The following is a 20,654-nucleotide window of genomic DNA, read 5'->3' as shown; positions in this document are numbered from 1 at the left end:
AAAATAACTGCTTTTGGGATTTTAGTACCATTTGGTCCTCTCATCATAACAGATTACCTTATATATTATACATATGAGGTTCTCTAGCTAGAAAGTAGATATTTCAAGTTCAACGTGTCTCAAATCTTTGTGGTAATTTTTAGTTTTCATTTAGTCTACAGATTCAAAGCTTTTTAATTCCTAATTAAAATAAGTAAAATTTTCATTAGGATTCGAAGAATATTAAAGCCAGAAAGTCAGTATAACAGCCAAGCAAGTAGTATTTTCTGAAGAAGGTTGGCAGTGGCAGCCATTTTTTTTATGGGATATGTTTACTTTATGGGGGGCTTATTAAAGAGCATGGACAATGGCTGAGACTTTTTGACTCTTGACACAAAATTTACTTTTCTTTTTAGGTCTCAGAACAATTGGTGTGATCACAAAATTGGATCTAATGGATGAAGGAACTGATGCCCGAGATATATTGGAGAACAAGTTACTTCCCCTTCGCAGGGGTAATTAGTAATGTTTTTTTTATGAAGTTGCGGAAGAGGTAGTAGAGGAAAGAAGACTGCAGATAGACAGATACAACTTATGTAGGAGGTTTTGTTTCATCTCTGTGTATCACCTGAGGCCATTCACATCACTGGGAATGTTTTGAGGGTTTGCAACCACTTTAGGTTCTGTAGCCACTTGTCTTATCTGGAGCATTGCTATACTAATAGCAGTATTAAACACAAAAGCAAACATTAATTACTATAATACCAATTCTTAGATGTGATGGCTGTATTAGTTTTCTTTTTAGGCCTTTTCCTTTATTTTCACCTGGTGATCCAGGCAGTAAGTCTGGTGTTTTTCAAAGGAACATGCTTTCCTGCATATGAAACAGTTAGAAACAATTAACATAGACAGGGGTGCTTAGAAAGATCAGCTTTTAGTTATTACATTTTACTTATTACATTAAAACTTTTCTTCCCAAAGGAAGAAACTGTTTGCTGTAACTGCCTAAAAAGCGTTAGTGAGTTTGACTTCAATTTGTTAACATGTCTAAATCTGCTAGTACATCTTAAGTCCCATACACACGGTTGGACTTTTTGACAACAAACTTCTAAATTCCCAGGTTTTCAAAAAAGTCCGACCGCGTGTACGCTCCATCGGACAAGCTTTTTCGGTTTTCATCGGACAAATGTTCGCTCTGCAAACGGACAAACTTTTCGGCAACAAAAGTCCTACGGTGCAAAGTCCCATCGTGTGTACAGAATTCCATTGGACTTTTGTCCAAAGTACAAACACGAATGCTTAAAACCAATGTTAAAATCAACCAACAATAGTAGATGTTGACCAAAGGGTGGCGGTAAAGAGCAGAAAAATGCTGAAAAACCATTTGATTTTGGGAAAGTTTGCTGAAAAAGTCCTGCTGTGTGTATGCATACAAAGTTCATGGCCAACACCCTTCAAACAAAAATCCACAGAAAAGTTTGTTTGAAGTCCGACCGTGTATATGAGGCTTAACACTTCTTTCCGTCAGACTGACAATGCTGCTGTCCAAAGGTGTCCCCTGTGCTCCTTCATCCAGAGTGGGGACACTAATACAGGATGTGTGTTACTGGCCAGATCAACAAGTGAAAACCGAGAAAAAAAGCCTAAAAAATAAAATAATGCAGCACCACATCTAATCATTGGTAAGCTGCAATATGTTACATTTTTTGTTTGGGGCTTATTACCCCTTTAATACAGCACCAGGTACATTTTTCACACTTATTTTTTATTGCAGGTATTTATTTAGCACTGTCAATTTATACAGCAATTTATATACAGTGGGCCAGATTCACAGAAAAAGTACGCCGGAGTATCTGCTGATACTCCGGCGTACTTTCAAATTTGCCGGGTCATATCTTTATTTGTAATTTACAAACAAAGATACGACGGCTTTTGGCTAAGATCCAACAGGCGTACGGCTTCGTACGCCTTTGGATCTTAGGATGCAATACTTCGGCGACCGCTGGGTGGAGTTTGCGTCGTTTTCCGCGTCGGGTATGCAAATGAGCTGTTTACGGCAATCCACGAAGGTACGCGTGGTCGTCGCATTCTCTTACGTCGTCGCTAGTCGGTTTTTCACGTCGCAAACTTAAGCCTGCTATTTCATGGTTCTTGGCTCTTGATTGGATAGATTGAAAGCTGTGCAGACATTGGCTCCCACTTCTGTCAATCAAATCCAAGGATTTGGGCGCCGAGGGGCGGGGACCGAGTCCGGCATTCGTGTCTATGGACGCCGAATGCTGGACTCGGGAGCGTGCCCGCAAGGTAACCCCCCAGAAGAAAGCTTCTCCTAGGGTGTTATACGATGAGGGGAGAAGCCGTGAGTGCCGCCGAGGGACCCCAAAAGAGGACGATTGGGGCCACTCTGTGCAAAACGAGCTGCACAGTGGAGGTAAGTATGACATATTTGTTATTTTAAATAATAATAATAAAAAACCGAAGCCTTACAATCACTATAACGTTCTTGAAGTGTGGAAGGAAACTGGAGTACCTGGAGGAAACCATAGTGTCCTGGCTGAAGGATCCCAATTGCTGCAAGGCTTACATTCTAATCACTACGCCACTGTGCTGCATACTTTCACAATACAATTTATTTTGAGTAGAATTCATTAAAATGAAAGTATTTTAACCACTTCCATACCGGGCATTTTCACCCCCTTCCTGCCCAGACCAATTTTTCGTTTTCAGTGCTATTGCACTTTGAATGACAATTGCGAGGTCATGCAACACTGTACCCAAATGAAATCTTTATGTTTTTTTTCCCCACAAATAGAGCTTTCTTTTGGTGGTATTTGATCACCTCTGCGGTTTTTATTTTTTGCGCTATAAACAAAAGAATAGCGACAATTTTGAAAAAAACACAATATTTTTTACTTTTTGATTTAATAAATATCACAATTTTTATTTTCCTCAGTTTAGGCCGATACGTATTCTTCTACATATTTTTTGTAAAAAAAAAAACGCGATAAGCGTTTATTGATTGGTTTGCGCAAGTTATAGCATCTACAAAATAGGGGATAGATTTATGAAATTTTATTTAAATTTTTATACTAGTAATGGCGGCGATCTGTTATTTTTATTGTGACCGTGACATTGCGACGACAGATCAGATATTTTTTACACATTTTTGGGACCATTCACATTTATACAGCAATTCGTGCTATAAAACTGCACTGATTACTGTGTAAATGTGACTGGCAGGGAAGGGGTTAACATTAGGGGGGCGAGCAAGGGGTTAAAATGTTCCCTAGTGAGTGATTCTAACTGTAGGGGGAGGGGACTCACAAGGGGAGGAGACCGATGTGTGTTCCTCTGTACTGGACTGGTCTCCTCACCTCTGACAGGACATGGATCTGTGTGTTTACACACACAGATCCATGGTCCTGCCGTGATTGCGGGCAATCGCGGGTGCCCGGCGGATATCATGGCCGCGAGCACATGCAACGGGTCCCGGGCGATGCGGCGGGCACTTGTGCCGCCGGCGGTTAGCGTGCGCCCCCTAGCACCCCTGGAGGCTCAGGGCGTCATATGACGTCCACCCTGGAGGGAGGGTTCCTGCCAACGTCATTTCAAATATGACTCGGTAAGGAAGTGATTAAACTGCAGTATCTAAGAATTATTTATTAACTGTATAAATGAGCATGTACAATTTTTGCAGAGCTGCACCAGATTTCGCACGCTCCAGTTTTAGTAAATCAACCCCATGTATGTTTTATTGTATGCCAATCAGTTCAGTCTTTAACAATTTAGGGTCTCATTTACTTACTGAATGGTACACCCATGCAAGGGCCAAGATGACTACACCGGGATATACAGGTGTTCCCTGTGATGTTAGTCACCTTTATGTCAGTTGGGATGCAGCAACTGCATGGTTACAGTCGCTGCTCCCAATTTGATGGCCGTGCAGTTTGAGACCATACACCTCCATGGCAGTCAAATTGGGCGCAGCTGTTGTGTCCATGCAGCCACTGCATCCCAATTGACATGAATTAGACTGCCTGCGATTAATCCCCTGAGGGCAGACTAGGTACATGGCCCTCGCACGTGCATGTGCTTTAGTACATCCATGTGAACGAGACTTTATAGTGTTTTTTTCTTACACTGATGCCATATATTTTGGGATTTGAATACAATTAGTAATACATGTCTTTGTGTTCCTTCAGGTTATGTTGGTGTTGTGAATCGTAGCCAAAAAGATATTGATGGTAAAAAGGATATTCAAGCTGCTTTGGTAGCAGAAAAGAATTTCTTCCTATCTCATCCAGCTTACAGACACATGGCAGATTGCATGGGAACATCGTACCTCCAGAAAGTCCTTAATCAGGTAAATCTTCATTATGAATATTTTTCTGTGACCTCAAGGTTTAGGAATATCGTTATCTAATCATCTTCTCTGCAGTGATAAAATATACAGCATTTTTATGTACGTAGTTTCAGTAAATAGGTACCTCCCTTTTATGGCACTAGGGTGACCACATTTCCAAACTGCCATTCAGGGACACCCCCCCCCCCCCTTTTCTAAAAAAATAAAACTTTTTATAAAAAAAAATTGTGACCCCCCCCCATGGTTTTCACCGGTTCATCCTGGGACCTGTAGTTCTTCAGTAGGTGGGGGGTGGAGGTCGCATCTTCAGCTCTGAGGGGTTCATGGTGGGACCTGTAGTTCTTCACTTTTGGGGGTCACATTCCCCCGAAAAGTGAAGGACTACAAGTCCCAGCATGAACTCCTAATATCTAAAGATGTGACCCCCCCCCCAATTTGAAGGACTACAAAACCCAGCATGAAACCCCTGAGATCTAAGGGTGTGATCCCATAGATTTCACAGGTTTATGCTGGGACCTGTAGTTCTTCACTATTTGGGGGGCAGGGGGTCTCACATCTTCAGCTTTGGGGGGGGGGTTTCATGCTGGGACCTGTAGTCCTTAACTTTGGGGAGGTCACACCCCCCCCCCCAAAGTAAAGGACTACAAATCCCAGCATGAACCGATGATATCTAAAGATGTGACCCCCCCCAATTTTGAAACTCCCCACATGAACCCATGAGATCTAAGGGTGTGACCCCATAGATTTCACAGATCTCTGCTGGGACCTGTAGTTCTTGACTAGTTTGGGGGGTGTCACATCTTAAGCTCTGAGGGGTTCATGCTAAGACCTGTGTCAAATTCATTCCATGACACTGTAGAGTGAAGGTGCCCGGGACAGACCTGCAGAATGTGGGACTGTCCCGGGCAATCCGGGACACGTGGTCACCCTATAATGGCACACATTTGAAAGAAAAAGTCTGTAAATAATTAAAAACTATACATAGAAAACAATCTTTCTAATATAGTGGAATGAGGGAACTCTAGATTTTTAAGCACCACAATATACACAATATTAAAGGGGTTGTAAAGGTTTATTTTTTATTTTCTAAATAGGTTCCTTTAAGCCAGTGCATTGTTGGTTCACTTACCTTTTCCTTCCATTTCCCTTCTAATGGTTTTTTTCTTTGTTTTCTTTGTCAGAATTTCTCACTTCCTGTTCCTCCTCAGTAAGCTGTTCTGGCTGACTAACCCCCAGCCAGATGATGGGGGCAAGCTTACAGAGGAGTAACAGGAAGTGAGAAATTCAGACAAAGAAAAAAAACATTTAGAAGGGAAATCGAAGGAAAAGGTAAATGAACCAACAATGCACTAGCTTAAAGGAACCTATTTAGTAAATAAAAAAACAAACCTTTACAACCCCTTTAAAATATAATCATTTATTGATTCAAAGTTAAAAAAAACAACAGACAAGAGTGCAATTAAAATTGTTACCAACATACGCTAGACAAACTACCACATAAAAGAACATCTCCACCAATACTCATAGGCCATAATGTGACTCACCCTATAACCATAGGATCATGTATGGCACTTAGAGGCCTGGTGTGGGCTGATGTTACAGGTAAAGAAGTTGAAGGCTCAATGCATTGAGCATTAATGTGTTAAGTTATTTTTAGGAGAAAGTACATTTACACTGTTACACAAACTGTACACTTACTACTTTACATTGTAGCAAAGTGTCATTTCTTCAGTGTTGTCACAAAAAAAGATATAATAAAATATTTACAAAATTGTAAGGGGTGTACTCACTTTTGTTAGATACTGTCTAGGGATCGACTGATATCGTTTTTTTGGTGCCGATACGATACCGATATTTCGGCCACCTCTCTTGCCAAAAAGCCAATATTTTTGGCTGATATTTTGTACATTACAAAAACAATTTTTTTACACTGTCATTTTAGATTTTTATGTCTTTAATAACTGTTATTGCTGTCACAAGGAATGTAAGCATCCCTTGTGACAGTAATAGGCATTGACAGATACTCTTTATGGAGGGATTGGGGGTCTTTAAGACCCCCAACCACTCCTTTGCACTTTAAAGTATTAAACGTCAAGATCTGCATTTTTAAATACTTTATTTTTTAAAACGGGTACCTTTAAGATGCCAGTAATCCAGGAAGTAATGTCATGACATCGCTTCCGGATTGCTAGATCAGAGACCCGACTGAAGCATCGGCTTTGTTCGGATCTTGGGGCAGCCAGAAGACATGCCAGCTGGTTGCTCAGGCCTCCTGGTGGGATGTTGCTTGTAATAACAGCAGAGCAGCTGCTGAGCCGCACGGTTGTTCTTACAATAAAGCCGATCGTCCGATCTAAACAACGGTACCGCTGCAGGCATCACCCCGGTAAAACCCCTTGAAGCAATATCGGTAATATCGGTCTAGTTTGAGACCAATACTGATTTTTCAGAAAATGCTGATATTGGCTGCTGATAATCGATCGATCTCTAATACTGTATATTCAATGTGATAAACAGAAAATAGTCTTAGTGATCAGAATATCCATTCATCACCCTGAAGACCTTATTTTAACTTCTGTGCTCCATCTCAAATAAGAGTGCTCCACCACCAGAAGAAATAACTACTCACCTGAAGTATGGGACCCATCTACAGTAAATTAATAAACTTTCCTTATAACTGGTTACTCAATCCATCCACTGGACTCAAAACATTATTATGTACTGGAATGAAAGGTGCCAGCAAATTCCTTTTAAATCCTTCTGTATGGTGTCAGCAGGTTCCCTTTATCCTCCCTGGCGGTATGATTCTTTCAGATTGTAGGTGCTGAAAGCACTATAATTATTTTGCATGGAAATTTGGCGTTTTACATTGTAGGCCTGTAATTCTTAGAAATAACTCACTTAAATCTGTCCGAACAAGAGTCTAGTAGACATCCTGGGTATGATAAAGTTTGAAACACAAAATCATAATTTATAATGTAATAAATAACTATAAATACTTATAACAAATAATAATAAAAATTATTACTTTCAGTGTTTAATGACGAAAATTTCCCCACAAATCGCTATCGCTTAATTTATTATCGCTGTTTTTTAGCTTTTGGTTGCTAGAGACAATCTCTAGTTTCCAGGCAGAAAGAACAGTCTTTATTATATAAAAGTGCATGTAGGACACTGGGCAGACCACTAGGGACAAAGGGGGTGTGTATTTATTTTATACAGTACTGTAATCTGTAAGATTACAGTATACTGTATGTGTATTGTGTTTTTATTTTTTTTTATTTGGCGCCGATCTCCGCCCCCCGTGCGCCGTAACGTCGCAAGGAACAGAGCTCAGCGGCACTCGGGCATTGTGTGAATCGAGCGAGGACACAGCTCGATCACACAGCGGTAAGACATCGCAGGATCCAGGGACAAGGTAAGTAATCTCCGCCTGCATACTGCGATGCAATCCCGAGTCTGGCTCGGGGATACCGCTTATGGTACAGGATTTCCACCCCAAGCATCCGTGAGGAGACCCCCTGGTGTGGATATGATGTCATATCCACACCAGGGGGTCTCCTCACGGATGCTTGTGAAATCTTGGGCTGCAAGGTTATCGTTTTACTACCATTGCCTGCAACCATCTCCTCTCTATTGATTGGGGCCTTCTAGTCTGGTAATCGTTTTGGCAGATCTACCCATCTGCCCTTTTCTGTATAGCCCTACATATCAAGCATATACATTACCGTTTGGTTATACCCTTGGACCGGATACATCTTTATAGTTGCTTACCAGCAATTGACTGCCCTACCACCCTACGATATTTTGTCCTCGTGTTAATGATATTACCCCTACACTAGGCTGGATCAGTTTAATTTCTGAATACACAGCCACAGTGGGGATAACACACGACCGCACGTTGTCTACCTCCAACGCGGCCTAAACACTGAAATATCTATGCTCCTGAGGAAGCGATATTCCCAAGCGCGCAACATGTAGAGCAAGCCCTCCATATCCTCCGGATTACTACTCGGGTTACACAATATAAGACTGTATCTCTAAATCTGCTTTATACTTAAGCCTCTGTATACTAAGATTATATAAGTACTGTACTGTGTTAACCTCTGTAGAACCAGCTATTCATTTAATTTCTAGGTTGATTTTATGTTTATAACTGATTTTATGATATTTCATACCAATACATTTTCTAGTATTTTCATATAAATTGTATCGTGTGCCTTCAAAGCCCAAACCACTATGCGCCAATGTATGTGAATCCGGGCCTGTGTATTTTACTGCAGACTCACCTTTTGTGACTCCTCAAGTGGTCTGGTACCTATAGATGTAATTTCTATCCTGGTCCCCATGAACCTGAGATCTCAGAAAGCAGGCTAAAATATTTCTGACATCTTAGCAGAGAGCTGTGGAATTCATTTAGAAGCAGCCAGGAAAGTATCAGAAACTTCCAAAACATATTTAATGGAATATAAATGGACAGTCATAATTTTTAATCTTTGCAGAGTGATGAAAATGTAACTTTCAGCAATTGCTGAGAAAGCTGAAATCCTGATTTACTTCGACACACATTACACTAAGATCAGGATTAGAACCTAGGAGGGAAAGGCTTCCCTTGCAAAGTGGAACTTCTCTTTAAAGTGAACAGGAACCAGAAACTGTGAAGAAGTGTCTACATATAGTAGTACCTTTGGGGCAATTCCTATTATTTGACAAATTTTCCCCAGAGTCAAAACCTCATTGCTTGTCCTGACTGGACAGATGTAAATGCCATTTCTAATGTCCCACTGTAACAGGCTCTCTGTGCGCCTGTTACTTCCTGTTTGCGTTCCACCCTGGAGCGCATTACGCTGACCACGCAATGACGTCATCGCGCGGCGCCCCGTGCATTCCACCATGGAACGCCGAAGCGCGCCGCAGCCAACGGCGCTCCTTTCAAATTCAGTGCAATGCACTACACCTGGCACTTGTCTATAAAGGCATTGAATTGAAATAGAAACATTGTTCTATTATTGTCAACTGTAGCTCGGCCACGCTACTCATACCGCTGCCATCGCTCCTTATGCTGCAACACCGCTCCAGGCAACAACTACTACTTTGCTGCTATTGCACCTACTACAACACAGATCATTGCTGGGGACAACCTTTGAGGCCTTTGCTGAACACACTACACCACGGAATCCCTATCTCCTACATTGAAGCCTGCAAACAGATAAGTAGCTATTGTATCACTTGTAGTCCTATAAGAAGATCTGCTGCTTGTGTTCCATTTAATACATTTGTTGTTACTTAGTATGCCTTGTGCAGATCAACATACTATTTGGGATATAGTGCTGTGCTAAGGACTGTTTGCTAAGGAGTACCTTAAAGGGTCAGCTACCCTCAAATTACTTGTGCAATATTCACCTCATATATGCAACTATAATAACATGAGCTATATTGCCTTTTATATGCAACTACTATTACCTAAGCTATATTGCCTCTCATGCGCAACTACTAGTTGTCACTACAACTCCTATTTACTACGAGCTTGACATAAGTACAAATCCCTTGTAGGCCTTGTCCTAATTGTTTGAACATATTCGCTCTAACTTTTCTATGCTAGGGGTTGATGGTATTTTATACCATCTCCCTTAGTGACCTAATACATCCCTATATGCTCAAAGTGATATGATGTAGAGAACCCCCAAACTCCTGTTTGTGTGGAGTGACGCCTGGGGCCCCCGTACTGATAATCACTTGCATATAGAGGTGTATTGGAATCTTGACCTTTAAAGTATATTATAATTTTAAATGCTAAGCTCTGGTTGCATGTTGTAATGCGCCCATCCTTAGTAGCTCAACGCCTTTCTTTATGTGACAGAGAGATGATGTAGAGATCCCCAAACTCCTGTTTGTGAGGAGTGACGCCTGGGGCCCAATACTGAGTTGTCACATAAAGAAGCGCATTGAAATCCTTGCTAACCGCAGTTGTGGTTCACTCCATTCACCAGTGCTGTTACAGAATAGTAGAACCATATCATGAACCCAGCGGAACTTGCAAACCAAGTTGTCACCCTTACTCAGAGGGTAGACGCTCTCGCTCACACACTACAAAATCTACACGCAGAAAATCAGGCCTTGCAAGATTTAGTTGCCCTTACCCCAAATTTACCTCATCTCCCCCCTGAACCTAAGGTTAACCCACCTCCTTCTTTTTCTGGTGATCGAAAGACCTATAGAGAGTTCATTAATGCCTGTAAATTAATGTTTGAACTCTGTCCTCGCACTTTCCCCAATGATAGGATTAAAGTGCTCACCGTTCTATCCTATTTGCAGGGTGAACCCTGTGATTGAGCAAATACCTACCTAGAAAAAGAGGATCCAATCCTAAATTCCTGTCAACAATTTCTAGCAACTATGTCTATGCTATATGATGACTTCAATAAGCAACTCACTGATGAAAATGCTCTTTGGAACCTCAAACAAGGTAGAGGGCCAGTTGAGGATTTCATTGCGGAATTCCAGAGGTCTGCTATTGAAACTGAGTGGAATGATGTCACACTGCATAACCAATTTCGCCTTGGCCTTTCCGAACCACTCAAGGATGAGTTGGCTTGATCAGATCTCCCTCTTACTCTTAATGACATTATACAACGTTCGATCATCATTGATCGTAGGTTAAGAGAGAGATGAGCTGAACGTCAGTCAAGTGTAATTACATCTGCCCCATGCCTAAAAAATTGAGTTTGATTCCCGTTGATGAAAAAATGGACATTGGGACTACACGTTCCCCACTTACCTCATCTGAAAAAATTTGTCACCGCACATTGAATCTCTGCCCTTATTGTGCCTCATCGGAACATGCCATTTCTTCTTGTCCTCTTGTAAAAAAGAAAAAGGACGAACGTAAGCCAATTCACCTTTGCAAATTGGCTCGTTCTGTTTCTAAACATGCTCCTTATATCTTTTTACTCCTTATGTTACAATGGGATCAAGTTAGAATTCCTGTCAAGGCTATGTTGGATACAGGCGCATGTGGTAACTTCATCAATTCAGCCCTTGTTTCTTTACACAAAATTCCACACTTGAAGAAGTCGCCCCCTCTTTCTGTGAGCTTTATCGATGGAACAACTTCTGCATCTGGACCTATATTGTACCAAACCTAACCTTTATTGACTATTTGTGGAGATAACCATAGTGAATTTCTGACCTATGATGTTATACCATCTCTAATATTCCCTGTTGTTTGGGGTTACCTTGGCTTAAACAGCATATGCCTACTTTTCTCTGGGATCAAGCAACTGTACTTTTGCATTCACCATATTGTAAAAAGACTTGTTATCAAGTTGCTCCACTGCTTCATCTTGCCCCCTCAAGAGATACCATTTCAGTACCTTCAAATTTCTGATGTATTCAGTGAGTAGAATGCAGAGACATTGCCTCCTCATAGGATATATGACTGTCCCATTGAATTACTGCAAGGTACCTCTATACCTACGGGTAGAATCTATTCTCTTTCTCAACCAGAACTTCAACATTTAAATAAATATTTACAAGATGACCTAAAAAAGGGTTTCATTAAACCTTCTACTTCTCCTGCCAGTGCTGGTATGTTTTTTGTTACAAATAAAGATGGTAGCCTCAGACCTATCATAGGCTATCGAGCCTTGAACAAAGTCACAGTGAAAAATCGCTATCCTCTTCCACTTATTCCTGAATAAGACTACAGGCTTCTACCGTAGTTACTAAACTCGATCTTAGAGGAGCTTAAAAATTTGATTCGTATTAGATCAGGTGATGAATTGTGACGCATCGACTTCCAATACAAAATGATGTAGAGATACCCCAAACTCCTGTTTGTGAGGAGTGACGCCTGGGGCCCAATACTGAGTTGTCACATAAAGAAGCGCATTGAAATCCTTGCTAACCGCAGTTGTGGTTCACTCTGTTCACCAGTGCTGTTACACCCTGTGAGAAAGAAACATTGGGCGCCATTCATAACACGGTATATTGCCACATACAAATATGCACTAAGATACCGCACATCGTTTTTCAAAACATGTTTTGGTATTCACTAAAATAAACGCTATATATATATATATATATATATATATATATATAGTATATATATGATATTTTAATAGCCCCCCCCCCTTTCCTGACTGGGTGGAACTGTGAATGTGCCATGCACGCGCAGTACGGACCCCTAGAACAGTGTTGTCTTGCGTTGCAGAGGCATGTTCATGTAGCTGAGGGGTGGCTACTTACATGAAGGGGGCGGACTTTTAAATGATGGGCAATGCTGGGGGCGGAATTTTTATCGATGGCCAAAGAAAGCTGCAAAGGGCATCTTTATCTACTATTCTTTCTGGACGCTTGTGGGGCATGTTTAGTCAATTGAAGGGCGGCTTTTTCTATTTTAGATAAAGATTTATTTTGCGGTTTTGTTTGGCCACCGATAAAAATTCCGCCCCACCACTGCCCATCATTTAAATATTCGCCCCTTCATGTAACTCATGAACACACCAGCACACCACGGATCGTATATAACGTCCAAAAGTTTTAATGCACAGAAAACATCACAAGAGGTGCAACATTTCGAGGCCACGCAGGACCTCTTTGTCACTTGCCTGACGAAGAGATCCTGCAGGGCCTCGAAACGTTGCACCTCTTGTGATGTTTTCTGTGCATTAAAGCTTTTGGACGTTATATATGATCTGTGGTGTGCTGGCAAATATGTTCATGTGGTTGATTGTTCCAGTACCCAGCTGGTGATCGCTTCAGCACCCATTTTTGTATTTATGAGCCGTTTCCCCAGGAAGGTGTGCGATTGGAATATTTATTAGACCCCTTCATGTATTTGTCTGCCCCTCACCTACATGAACGTGCCTCGGCAACGCGACTCAACAGCTGAGCATCAATTTGGCTCCATGCGGCACATTTGCAGTTCCACCCGGGCACTATTGGATAGCCAGGCACTTCTCGGCAGAACACCGGCAATACTTTTTACATTACATTCTTTTTACATGATGACTCATCAGCTGTTAAGGACATGGCGGTCACCCACTCCTTAACAACTATATTGTTTACTGGTTGTTAAGGATGCCGGCGGGTGCCGGTTCCTTAACTATCACATGCCTGGACCACTACTTATTTCCCGCAGTGACAGTTTCAGAATCACATTAGGAAAACATCTACAGTAGGTGAACCCGATTTTGTGTCAATCTCGCTCTCTTTCTCAGCGAGATTGAGCACCTACGAGCCCCATCGCGGGAGCCAGCGCCGAGCTGGCTTGCCGCGATGGATACAGAGCCGTCATAGAAGCGACGGGAGATCCGACTTGGATTCCCGCCAATTCTACACGTGTGCGGCGTTTGTTATGAATCCTGAGGGGGAAGTCCCCGCCGGATTTTAAATAAAAATCCAGCATGGGTCCCCCCCTCAGGAGCATACCGGGCCCTTAGGTCTGTTATGGGTTGTAAGGAGAGCCCCCCTACGCCGAAAAAAACGGCGTAGGGGGTCCCCCTACAATCCATACCAGACCCGTATCCAAAGCACGCTACCCGGCCAGCCAGGAAGGGAGTGGGGACGAGCGAGCGCCCCCCCCCCCTCCTGAGCCGTACCAGGCTGCATGCCCTCAACATGGGGGGGTTGGGTGCTCTGGGGCAGGGGGGCGCACTGCGGCCCCCCCCACCTCAGAGCACCCTGTCCCCATGTTGATGAGGACAGGGCCCCTTCCCGACAACCCTGGCCGTTGGTTGTCGGGGTATGCGGGCGGGAGGCTTATCGGAATCTGGGAGCCCCCTTTAATAAGGGGGCCCCCAGATACCGGCCCCCCACCCTAAGTGAATGAGTATGGGGTACATCGTACCCCTACCCATTCACCTGCAAGAAAAGTGGTAAAAACACAAATAAACCACACAGTGTATTAAAATATTTTATTTTTCTGCTCCGGAGGCCGCCCCCTGTCTTCTTTATTAGCTCTTTTACCAGGGGGGGCTTCTTCTTTGACGTCTTCGGGTGGGTGGGGGCCGCCGTCTGGTTCTCTTCCACCGCCGGGGGGGGGTGGCTTTTAAAAAAGCCCCCACCCCCCCGGCGGGTTTCCTCCGGCGTCTTCGGCGGGGCTCTTCTTCTTCCGCTATCCCGACGGGTCTTCTCAACTCTCCGGGGTTCTCCTTCTGTCTTCGCCGCTCTCCGTTGTTGACTCGGCGCACCCCGGTTCTTCGTCTCGCTGTCCGGTGTCTTCTTCCGTGATGTACGTCTTCTCCTTCCGTGCTGTGATGAGTTCTTCTTCCGTGCTGTGACGTCATGTTCTTCACTTCTCTCCTTCTCCCGATGTTGCCACGCTGGTCCTCCTCGCTGAAATGACGGATGCGCGCCTTGCATCGGACCTATATAGGCCTCACAGTCCCATCATGCTCTGTACCTACCCATGTGATACCTACCACGTGGTAGGTATCACATGGGTAGGTACAGAGCATGATGGGATTGTGAGGCCTATATAGGTCCGATGCAAGGCGCGCATCCGTCATTTCAGCGAGGAGGACCGGCGAGTCAACATCGGGAGAAGAAGAGAAGTGAAGAACATGACGTCACAGCGCGGAAGAAGAACTCATCACAGCACGGAAGAAGACGTACAGCACGGAGAAGACACCGGACAGCGAGACGAAGAACCGGGGTGCGCCGAGTCAAGAGCGGAGAGCGGCGAAGACAGAAGGAGACCCCCGGAGAGTTGAGAAGACCCGTCGGGATAGCGGAAGAAGAAGAGCCCCGCCGAAGACGCCGGAGGAAACCCGCCGGGGGGGTGGGGGCTTTTTTAAAAGCCACCCCCCCCGGCGGTGGAAGAGAACCAGACGGCGGCCCCCACCCACCCGAAGACGTCAAAGAAGAAGCCCCCCCTGGTAAAAGAGCTAATAAAGAAGACAGGGGGCGGCCTCCGGAGCAGAAAAATAAAATATTTTAATACACTGTGTGGTTTATTTGTGTTTTTACCACTTTTCTTGCAGGTGAATGGGTAGGGGTACGATGTACCCCATACTCATTCACTTAGGGTGGGGGGCCGGTATCTGGGGGCCCCCTTATTAAAGGGGGCTCCCAGATTCCGATAAGCCTCCCGCCCGCATACCCCGACAACCAACGGCCAGGGTTGTCGGGAAGGGGCCCTGTCCTCATCAACATGGGGACAGGGTGCTCTGAGGTGGGGGGGTGCGCCCCCCTGCCCCAGAGCACCCAACCCCCCCATGTTGAGGGCATGCAGCCTGGTACGGCTCAGGAGGGGGGGGGGCGCTCGCTCGTCCCCACTCCCTTCCTGGCTGGCCGGGTAGCGTGCTTTGGATACGGGTCTGGTATGGATTGTAGGGGGACCCCCTACGCCGTTTTTTTCGGCGTAGGGGGGCTCTCCTTACAACCCATAACAGACCTAAGGGCCCGGTATGCTCCTGAGGGGGGGACCCATGCCGGATTTTTATTTAAAATCCGGCGGGGACTTCCCCCTCAGGATTCATAACAAACGCCGCACACGTGTAGAATTGGCGGGAATCCAAGTCGGATCTCCCGTCTCTTCTATGACGCGCTTGCTGGGATGTGCTGTCACCATTCCAGTGAGTGTGAGATGTCGGCGAGATCTCGGCACCCTGTCGCCGAGTATCAGCGCGACGCTGTCGTGCTAAAAGCACAATATCACAAACACCTACTGTAAATACTGCATGCGATCTGCTTTTGTGAATGGAGCCCATTGTCTCCCTGGTTGACCCCTTAGTAAACTGTGTTAAATGTATAAAGGCACATGTACCCTTTATAGATGCTAGTCAGTATTGTCTCAGTTACTGATAACACCTGTATTCACTGCCTCTATTACTTTTTCTTTTAAAGCAACTCACCAACCACATACGCGATACACTACCAGAGTTTAGGAGCAAGCTACAAGATCAGCTGCTTTCCTTAGAACATGAAGTTGAAGTTTACAAACATTTTAAACCAGAGGATCCATCAAGGAAGACAAAAGCATTGCTGCAGTATGCATGATTTTCTTTTCTATGAAATATTCTAGTTTTACAACTAACGTGATTTATGTATTTCCTAATACATTGTAAAGTTCAAAAATGTGCAGTCAATCAGAAAAGATTGATTATTATATTATTATTATTATTATTATTATTACATATTATTATTTAGCATTTTCCATGTTACAACAGATGTAAAAACTATTAGAAAAATAAAAAAGAATAGCTTTGCCTTGTTATTAAAATGTTGTTTCTCCTAGATTGTTTAGTAGAAGTTTAGCTTTAGTCCTCATCCACAGTCTGCTCATCCCTGTACTAAACATCTAGTCTTTGCTGGCAATATAATTTTTATTTGTTCTGCACATAATAGGGTTGGTGTTGCCACCTCATCCATTTAAAACCAAACTCATATTAATTACACAGGTTCTGTGGCTAACTTAGGTGGTAATTAAACACTTGCCTACCGGGCACTTCCTCCTTCCTGCCCAGGCCAATTTTCAGCTTTCAGCACTCTCAGGCCTCGTACACACGACCGTTTTCCTCGTCAGAATCCTTTAAGAAACTTGGTAACAGAGCTTTTTTGCCGAGGAAACCGGTCGTGTGTACGTTTTTCATTGAGGAAACTGTCGAGGAACTCGTCGCGTTCCTCGTCGGGCTGGTTTTCGACGAGAAACACGATCGTGTGTATGCTAAGAAACCCGCGCATGCTCAGAATCAAGTATGAGATGGGAGCGCACCTTCGGTAAAAGTAGCGTTTGTAATGGAGATAGCACATTTGTCACACTGTAACAGTCTGAAAAGTGCAAATCGTCTCCTACCAAACTTTTACTTAACACACAGTAACATGAGATTAGCAAAAGCAGCCCCAAGGGTTGTGCCAGTGGAATCGAACTTCCCCTGCCATTGTATGTGTTGTACGTCACCGCGTTTGAGAACGAGGAGATTAGGTCTTGACCGTGTGTACGCAAAGCAAGCTTGTCGAGTTCCTCGACAAGCCTAACAAGGAACTCGTTGAGGAAAACGATGTGTCTTTTCCGACGAGTTCCTCGGTCATGTGTACAAGGCCTCACACTTTGAATGACAATTGAGCGGTCATGCAACACTGCACCCAAATTGTTTTTATTGTATTTTTTTAAACACAAACAGAGCTTTCTTTTGGTGGTATTTAATCACTGCTGTTTTTTTTTATTCTTTACAGAGTCTTTACAGAGTTTTTTTCTCCTTCACTAATGTGCTGATGGGCACTTATGGGCACTGATAGGCTGCTCTGATGGACACTGATGAGGTGGCACTTTTGGGCACTGATGAGGCTGCACTGAAGGTCACTGATTAGGTGGCACTGATGGGCAGCGAAAGGCAGTACTGACTGGCATCACTAATGGGCACTGATTGGGGTCACTCATGGGCACTGATTGGTGTCACTACTGTGAATAATGACATTCATTCTAATCACATGATCTGATATGACAAAAATGACTGGACATGCAAGGATATATTTTAGTAGTTCTGTGTATTACCACATTTTAGCAATATATTTTTATCAGTAGATAAATTGTCTGTGATTCTTGGTGCCCTCATGCCCTTTAGGCCCCTGATCGGGTCCACCTGTCAGTTTTTCAGGCGAACCCAATTGAACCATCCGTTGCTCTCTATGGAGTGGCGGATGTCAACACACGTGTCCGTTGACCCCTGCGGACATCCAATCTGATCTTGTACGCTAAAAACAGACGGATGGGCATCTTTTTCTCATCCGTTTGGCAGATCGAATTAAATGACAGTCTGATGAATATGGACAGGTGGTCCGTTTCCATCTGACAGCCTATAGGGGTGAGCGGGCTGTGTCCGTGTCCCCTCTGCATTAGCAGAATAGACACAGACCTGTCATCTGCCTGCTCAGCAGGGATCAGTGTACAGAAGAGCAGGGGGATCTGCTGGTGGACTGCACCAGTGTGAAAGGGTCCATTTCCCCCGTACACACGATCGGATTTTCCGATGGAAAAAGTCAGATGGAGTTTTTCCATCGTATTTTCCGATCGTGTGTATGCCCCATCAGAGTTATTTCATCGGAAATTCAGTTGAATTTCATCGGAGTTTAGATATAGAAATATGTTCTATATTTTTCCGATGTGATTTGGCTGGGCAAAAGCCTTATCGTGTGTACGCGGCATTAGTATAGAACTTATTTTTTCTTCCTCTGATCTGATGAGAAGCTGCAACTAAACTTTTAACAAAAATATTTTTGCAATTAAAACTCCACCTAATTCCTTTTCTCTTGGAAGGAAATGCTTCTAAAAGAAAACTTTGTTGGCCCCCTTTCCCCCTAAACAATATTTTTACTTTGATATAATAAGTAATGACAGTTATTGCCAGATCATAGAGCACTTACTGTAGCTGAAATGTAAATATTAGTATGGTCCATGGGAGGTACACAGCGGCCTGACCTGAGGTTAGATGATAGTCTGTACCTATATATGTGCATATATACATTTGATGACATGTAAAGAATTGTTCTTTGTAAACATATCAAATTCTTTAGAATCCATTTTTGCATGTGACTGTTTAACAGTAATTTTACAAATGTTCCAAAATTAGTCATTCTTTTCTTATTCATGTTTTTAAGAATGATCCAGCATTTTGCACAAGATTTTGAAAAGAAGATAGAAGGGTCAGGGGATAAAGTGGACACACTAGAGTTGTCTGGCGGTGCCAAAATTAATCGTATATTTCATGAACGCTTTCCATTTGAGCTGGTAAAGGTATACACCTACATATTACATAAATAGTTGTTTTGATGTTAGTATTGTCTATTGTCAATGTAATCATGAAAATAATGTAATAATAATAATAATAATAATAAAAAAAAACACAGCAAACCCATTAGATAAATGTGAGAAATTCTTAAAATATTTTATGGCAATGACCAGAAGTTTGGCCAGGATTCCTCCTCTTGTCCCTAAAAATGTAGTCCTTCAATCCCCCGCCTTTAGTCTTACAGGACTCTATATAGTTTTCCATACTAGCCTTCTTAAGCCTCGTACACACGACTGAGAAACTCCACGGGCGAAACACATCGTTTTGCTCGTCGAGTTCCTTGTTAGGCTGTCAAGGATCTCGGCGAGCCAAATTTCCCCATTCCCGTTGAGGAAAAAGAAGACATGCTCTCTTTTTGGCTCGACGAGATCCTCAACAGTTTCCTCGTCGAAAAATGTACTTTCCGTATTTTCCGGCGTATAAGGCAACCTTTTACACTTAGGCCTCGTACACACAACTGAGAAACTCGACAGAATCCATCAAGAAACTTGGTGGCAGAGCTTTTTTGCCGAGGAAAACGGTCGTGTGTACGTTTTTCATCGAGGAAATTGTCGAGGAGCTCGACGAGGAAAAAAGAGAATAAGTTCTCTTTTTCCTCGACGGGAGTCTCAATTTCCTCGTCGTGTTCCTCGTCAGGCTGGTTTTCGACGAGAAACTCGAGCGTGTGTATGCTAAGAAACCCGCGCATGCTCAGAATATGAGACGGGAGTAAAAGTAGCATTTGTAATGGAGATAACACATTTTTCACGCTGTAACAGACTGAAAAGTGCAAATCGTCTCTTACCAAACTTTTACTTAACACGCAGTAACATGAGATTAGCAAAAGCAGCCCCAAGAGTTGTGTCAGTGGAATCGAACTTCCCCTGCCATTGTATGTGTTGTACGTCACCGCGTTTGAGAACGAGGAGATTTTGTCTTGACCGTGTGTACGCAAAGCAAGCTTGTCGAGTTCCTCAACAAGCCTAACAAGGAACTCGACGAGGAAAACGATGTGTCTTTTCCGACGAGTCCCTCGGTCGTGTGTACAAGGCATGACACAAAAAAAAAATGGGCAAAAAGCGGGGGTTGTCATATATACACGCCGGGTATCAAATGAAGCCGTCTGTATGTCAGCCCACCGGATGTGCGGTAATACTGTATGTAGCTTCGGCTACATACAGTATACACCGCTGAGCCAATCCAGGCGAGTGATGTATTCTATTAATGAATACAGTGCCTGCTCAGATTGAAGTAACGACCTCTGCCAATCCGAGCAAGGCTCCATACAGAAGCCTGCTCAGATTGGCTTTGAGAGTCAGAGAGGCACGGGCTGATGATGTTACAGCCTCTGCCAATCCGAGCAGGCTTTGTATTCATTAATAGAATACATCACTCGCTGTGATTGGCACAGCTAGTTTAGCTCCAACTTCCATTAAGAAGTAAATATAGGCAATATGAAGCCTCAGAAGGTGGGTCGTCCTATACAGTGAGTAAGTATAGGCAAAAACTGTAGAAATACAGTAGAATTAGGGGGTTGTCTT

At 43.4% G+C, this 20,654-nt stretch overlaps 1 protein-coding gene across 1 annotated transcript in view; it reads left to right on the top strand.

The window, feature by feature from the left end:
* The window catches only part of DNM3 (dynamin 3), a 414,911-nt gene that overhangs the window by 28,384 nt on the left and 365,873 nt on the right, over window positions 1-20,654 (top strand). The window contains exons 5-8 of the mRNA XM_040360124.1: window positions 396-494; window positions 4,182-4,342; window positions 16,193-16,335; window positions 18,944-19,079. Coding sequence (XP_040216058.1) covers window positions 396-494; window positions 4,182-4,342; window positions 16,193-16,335; window positions 18,944-19,079 — 539 coding nt within the window. The remainder of the gene's footprint in view (window positions 1-395; window positions 495-4,181; window positions 4,343-16,192; window positions 16,336-18,943; window positions 19,080-20,654) is intronic.

Source organism: Rana temporaria, chromosome 7 (assembly GCF_905171775.1).
Source record: "Rana temporaria chromosome 7, aRanTem1.1, whole genome shotgun sequence".
NCBI classification, from domain to species: Eukaryota; Metazoa; Chordata; class Amphibia; order Anura; family Ranidae; genus Rana; species Rana temporaria.
The sequence above is the reverse complement of the archived record's forward strand: the minus strand, read 5'-3'. Positions and strand labels throughout refer to the sequence as shown.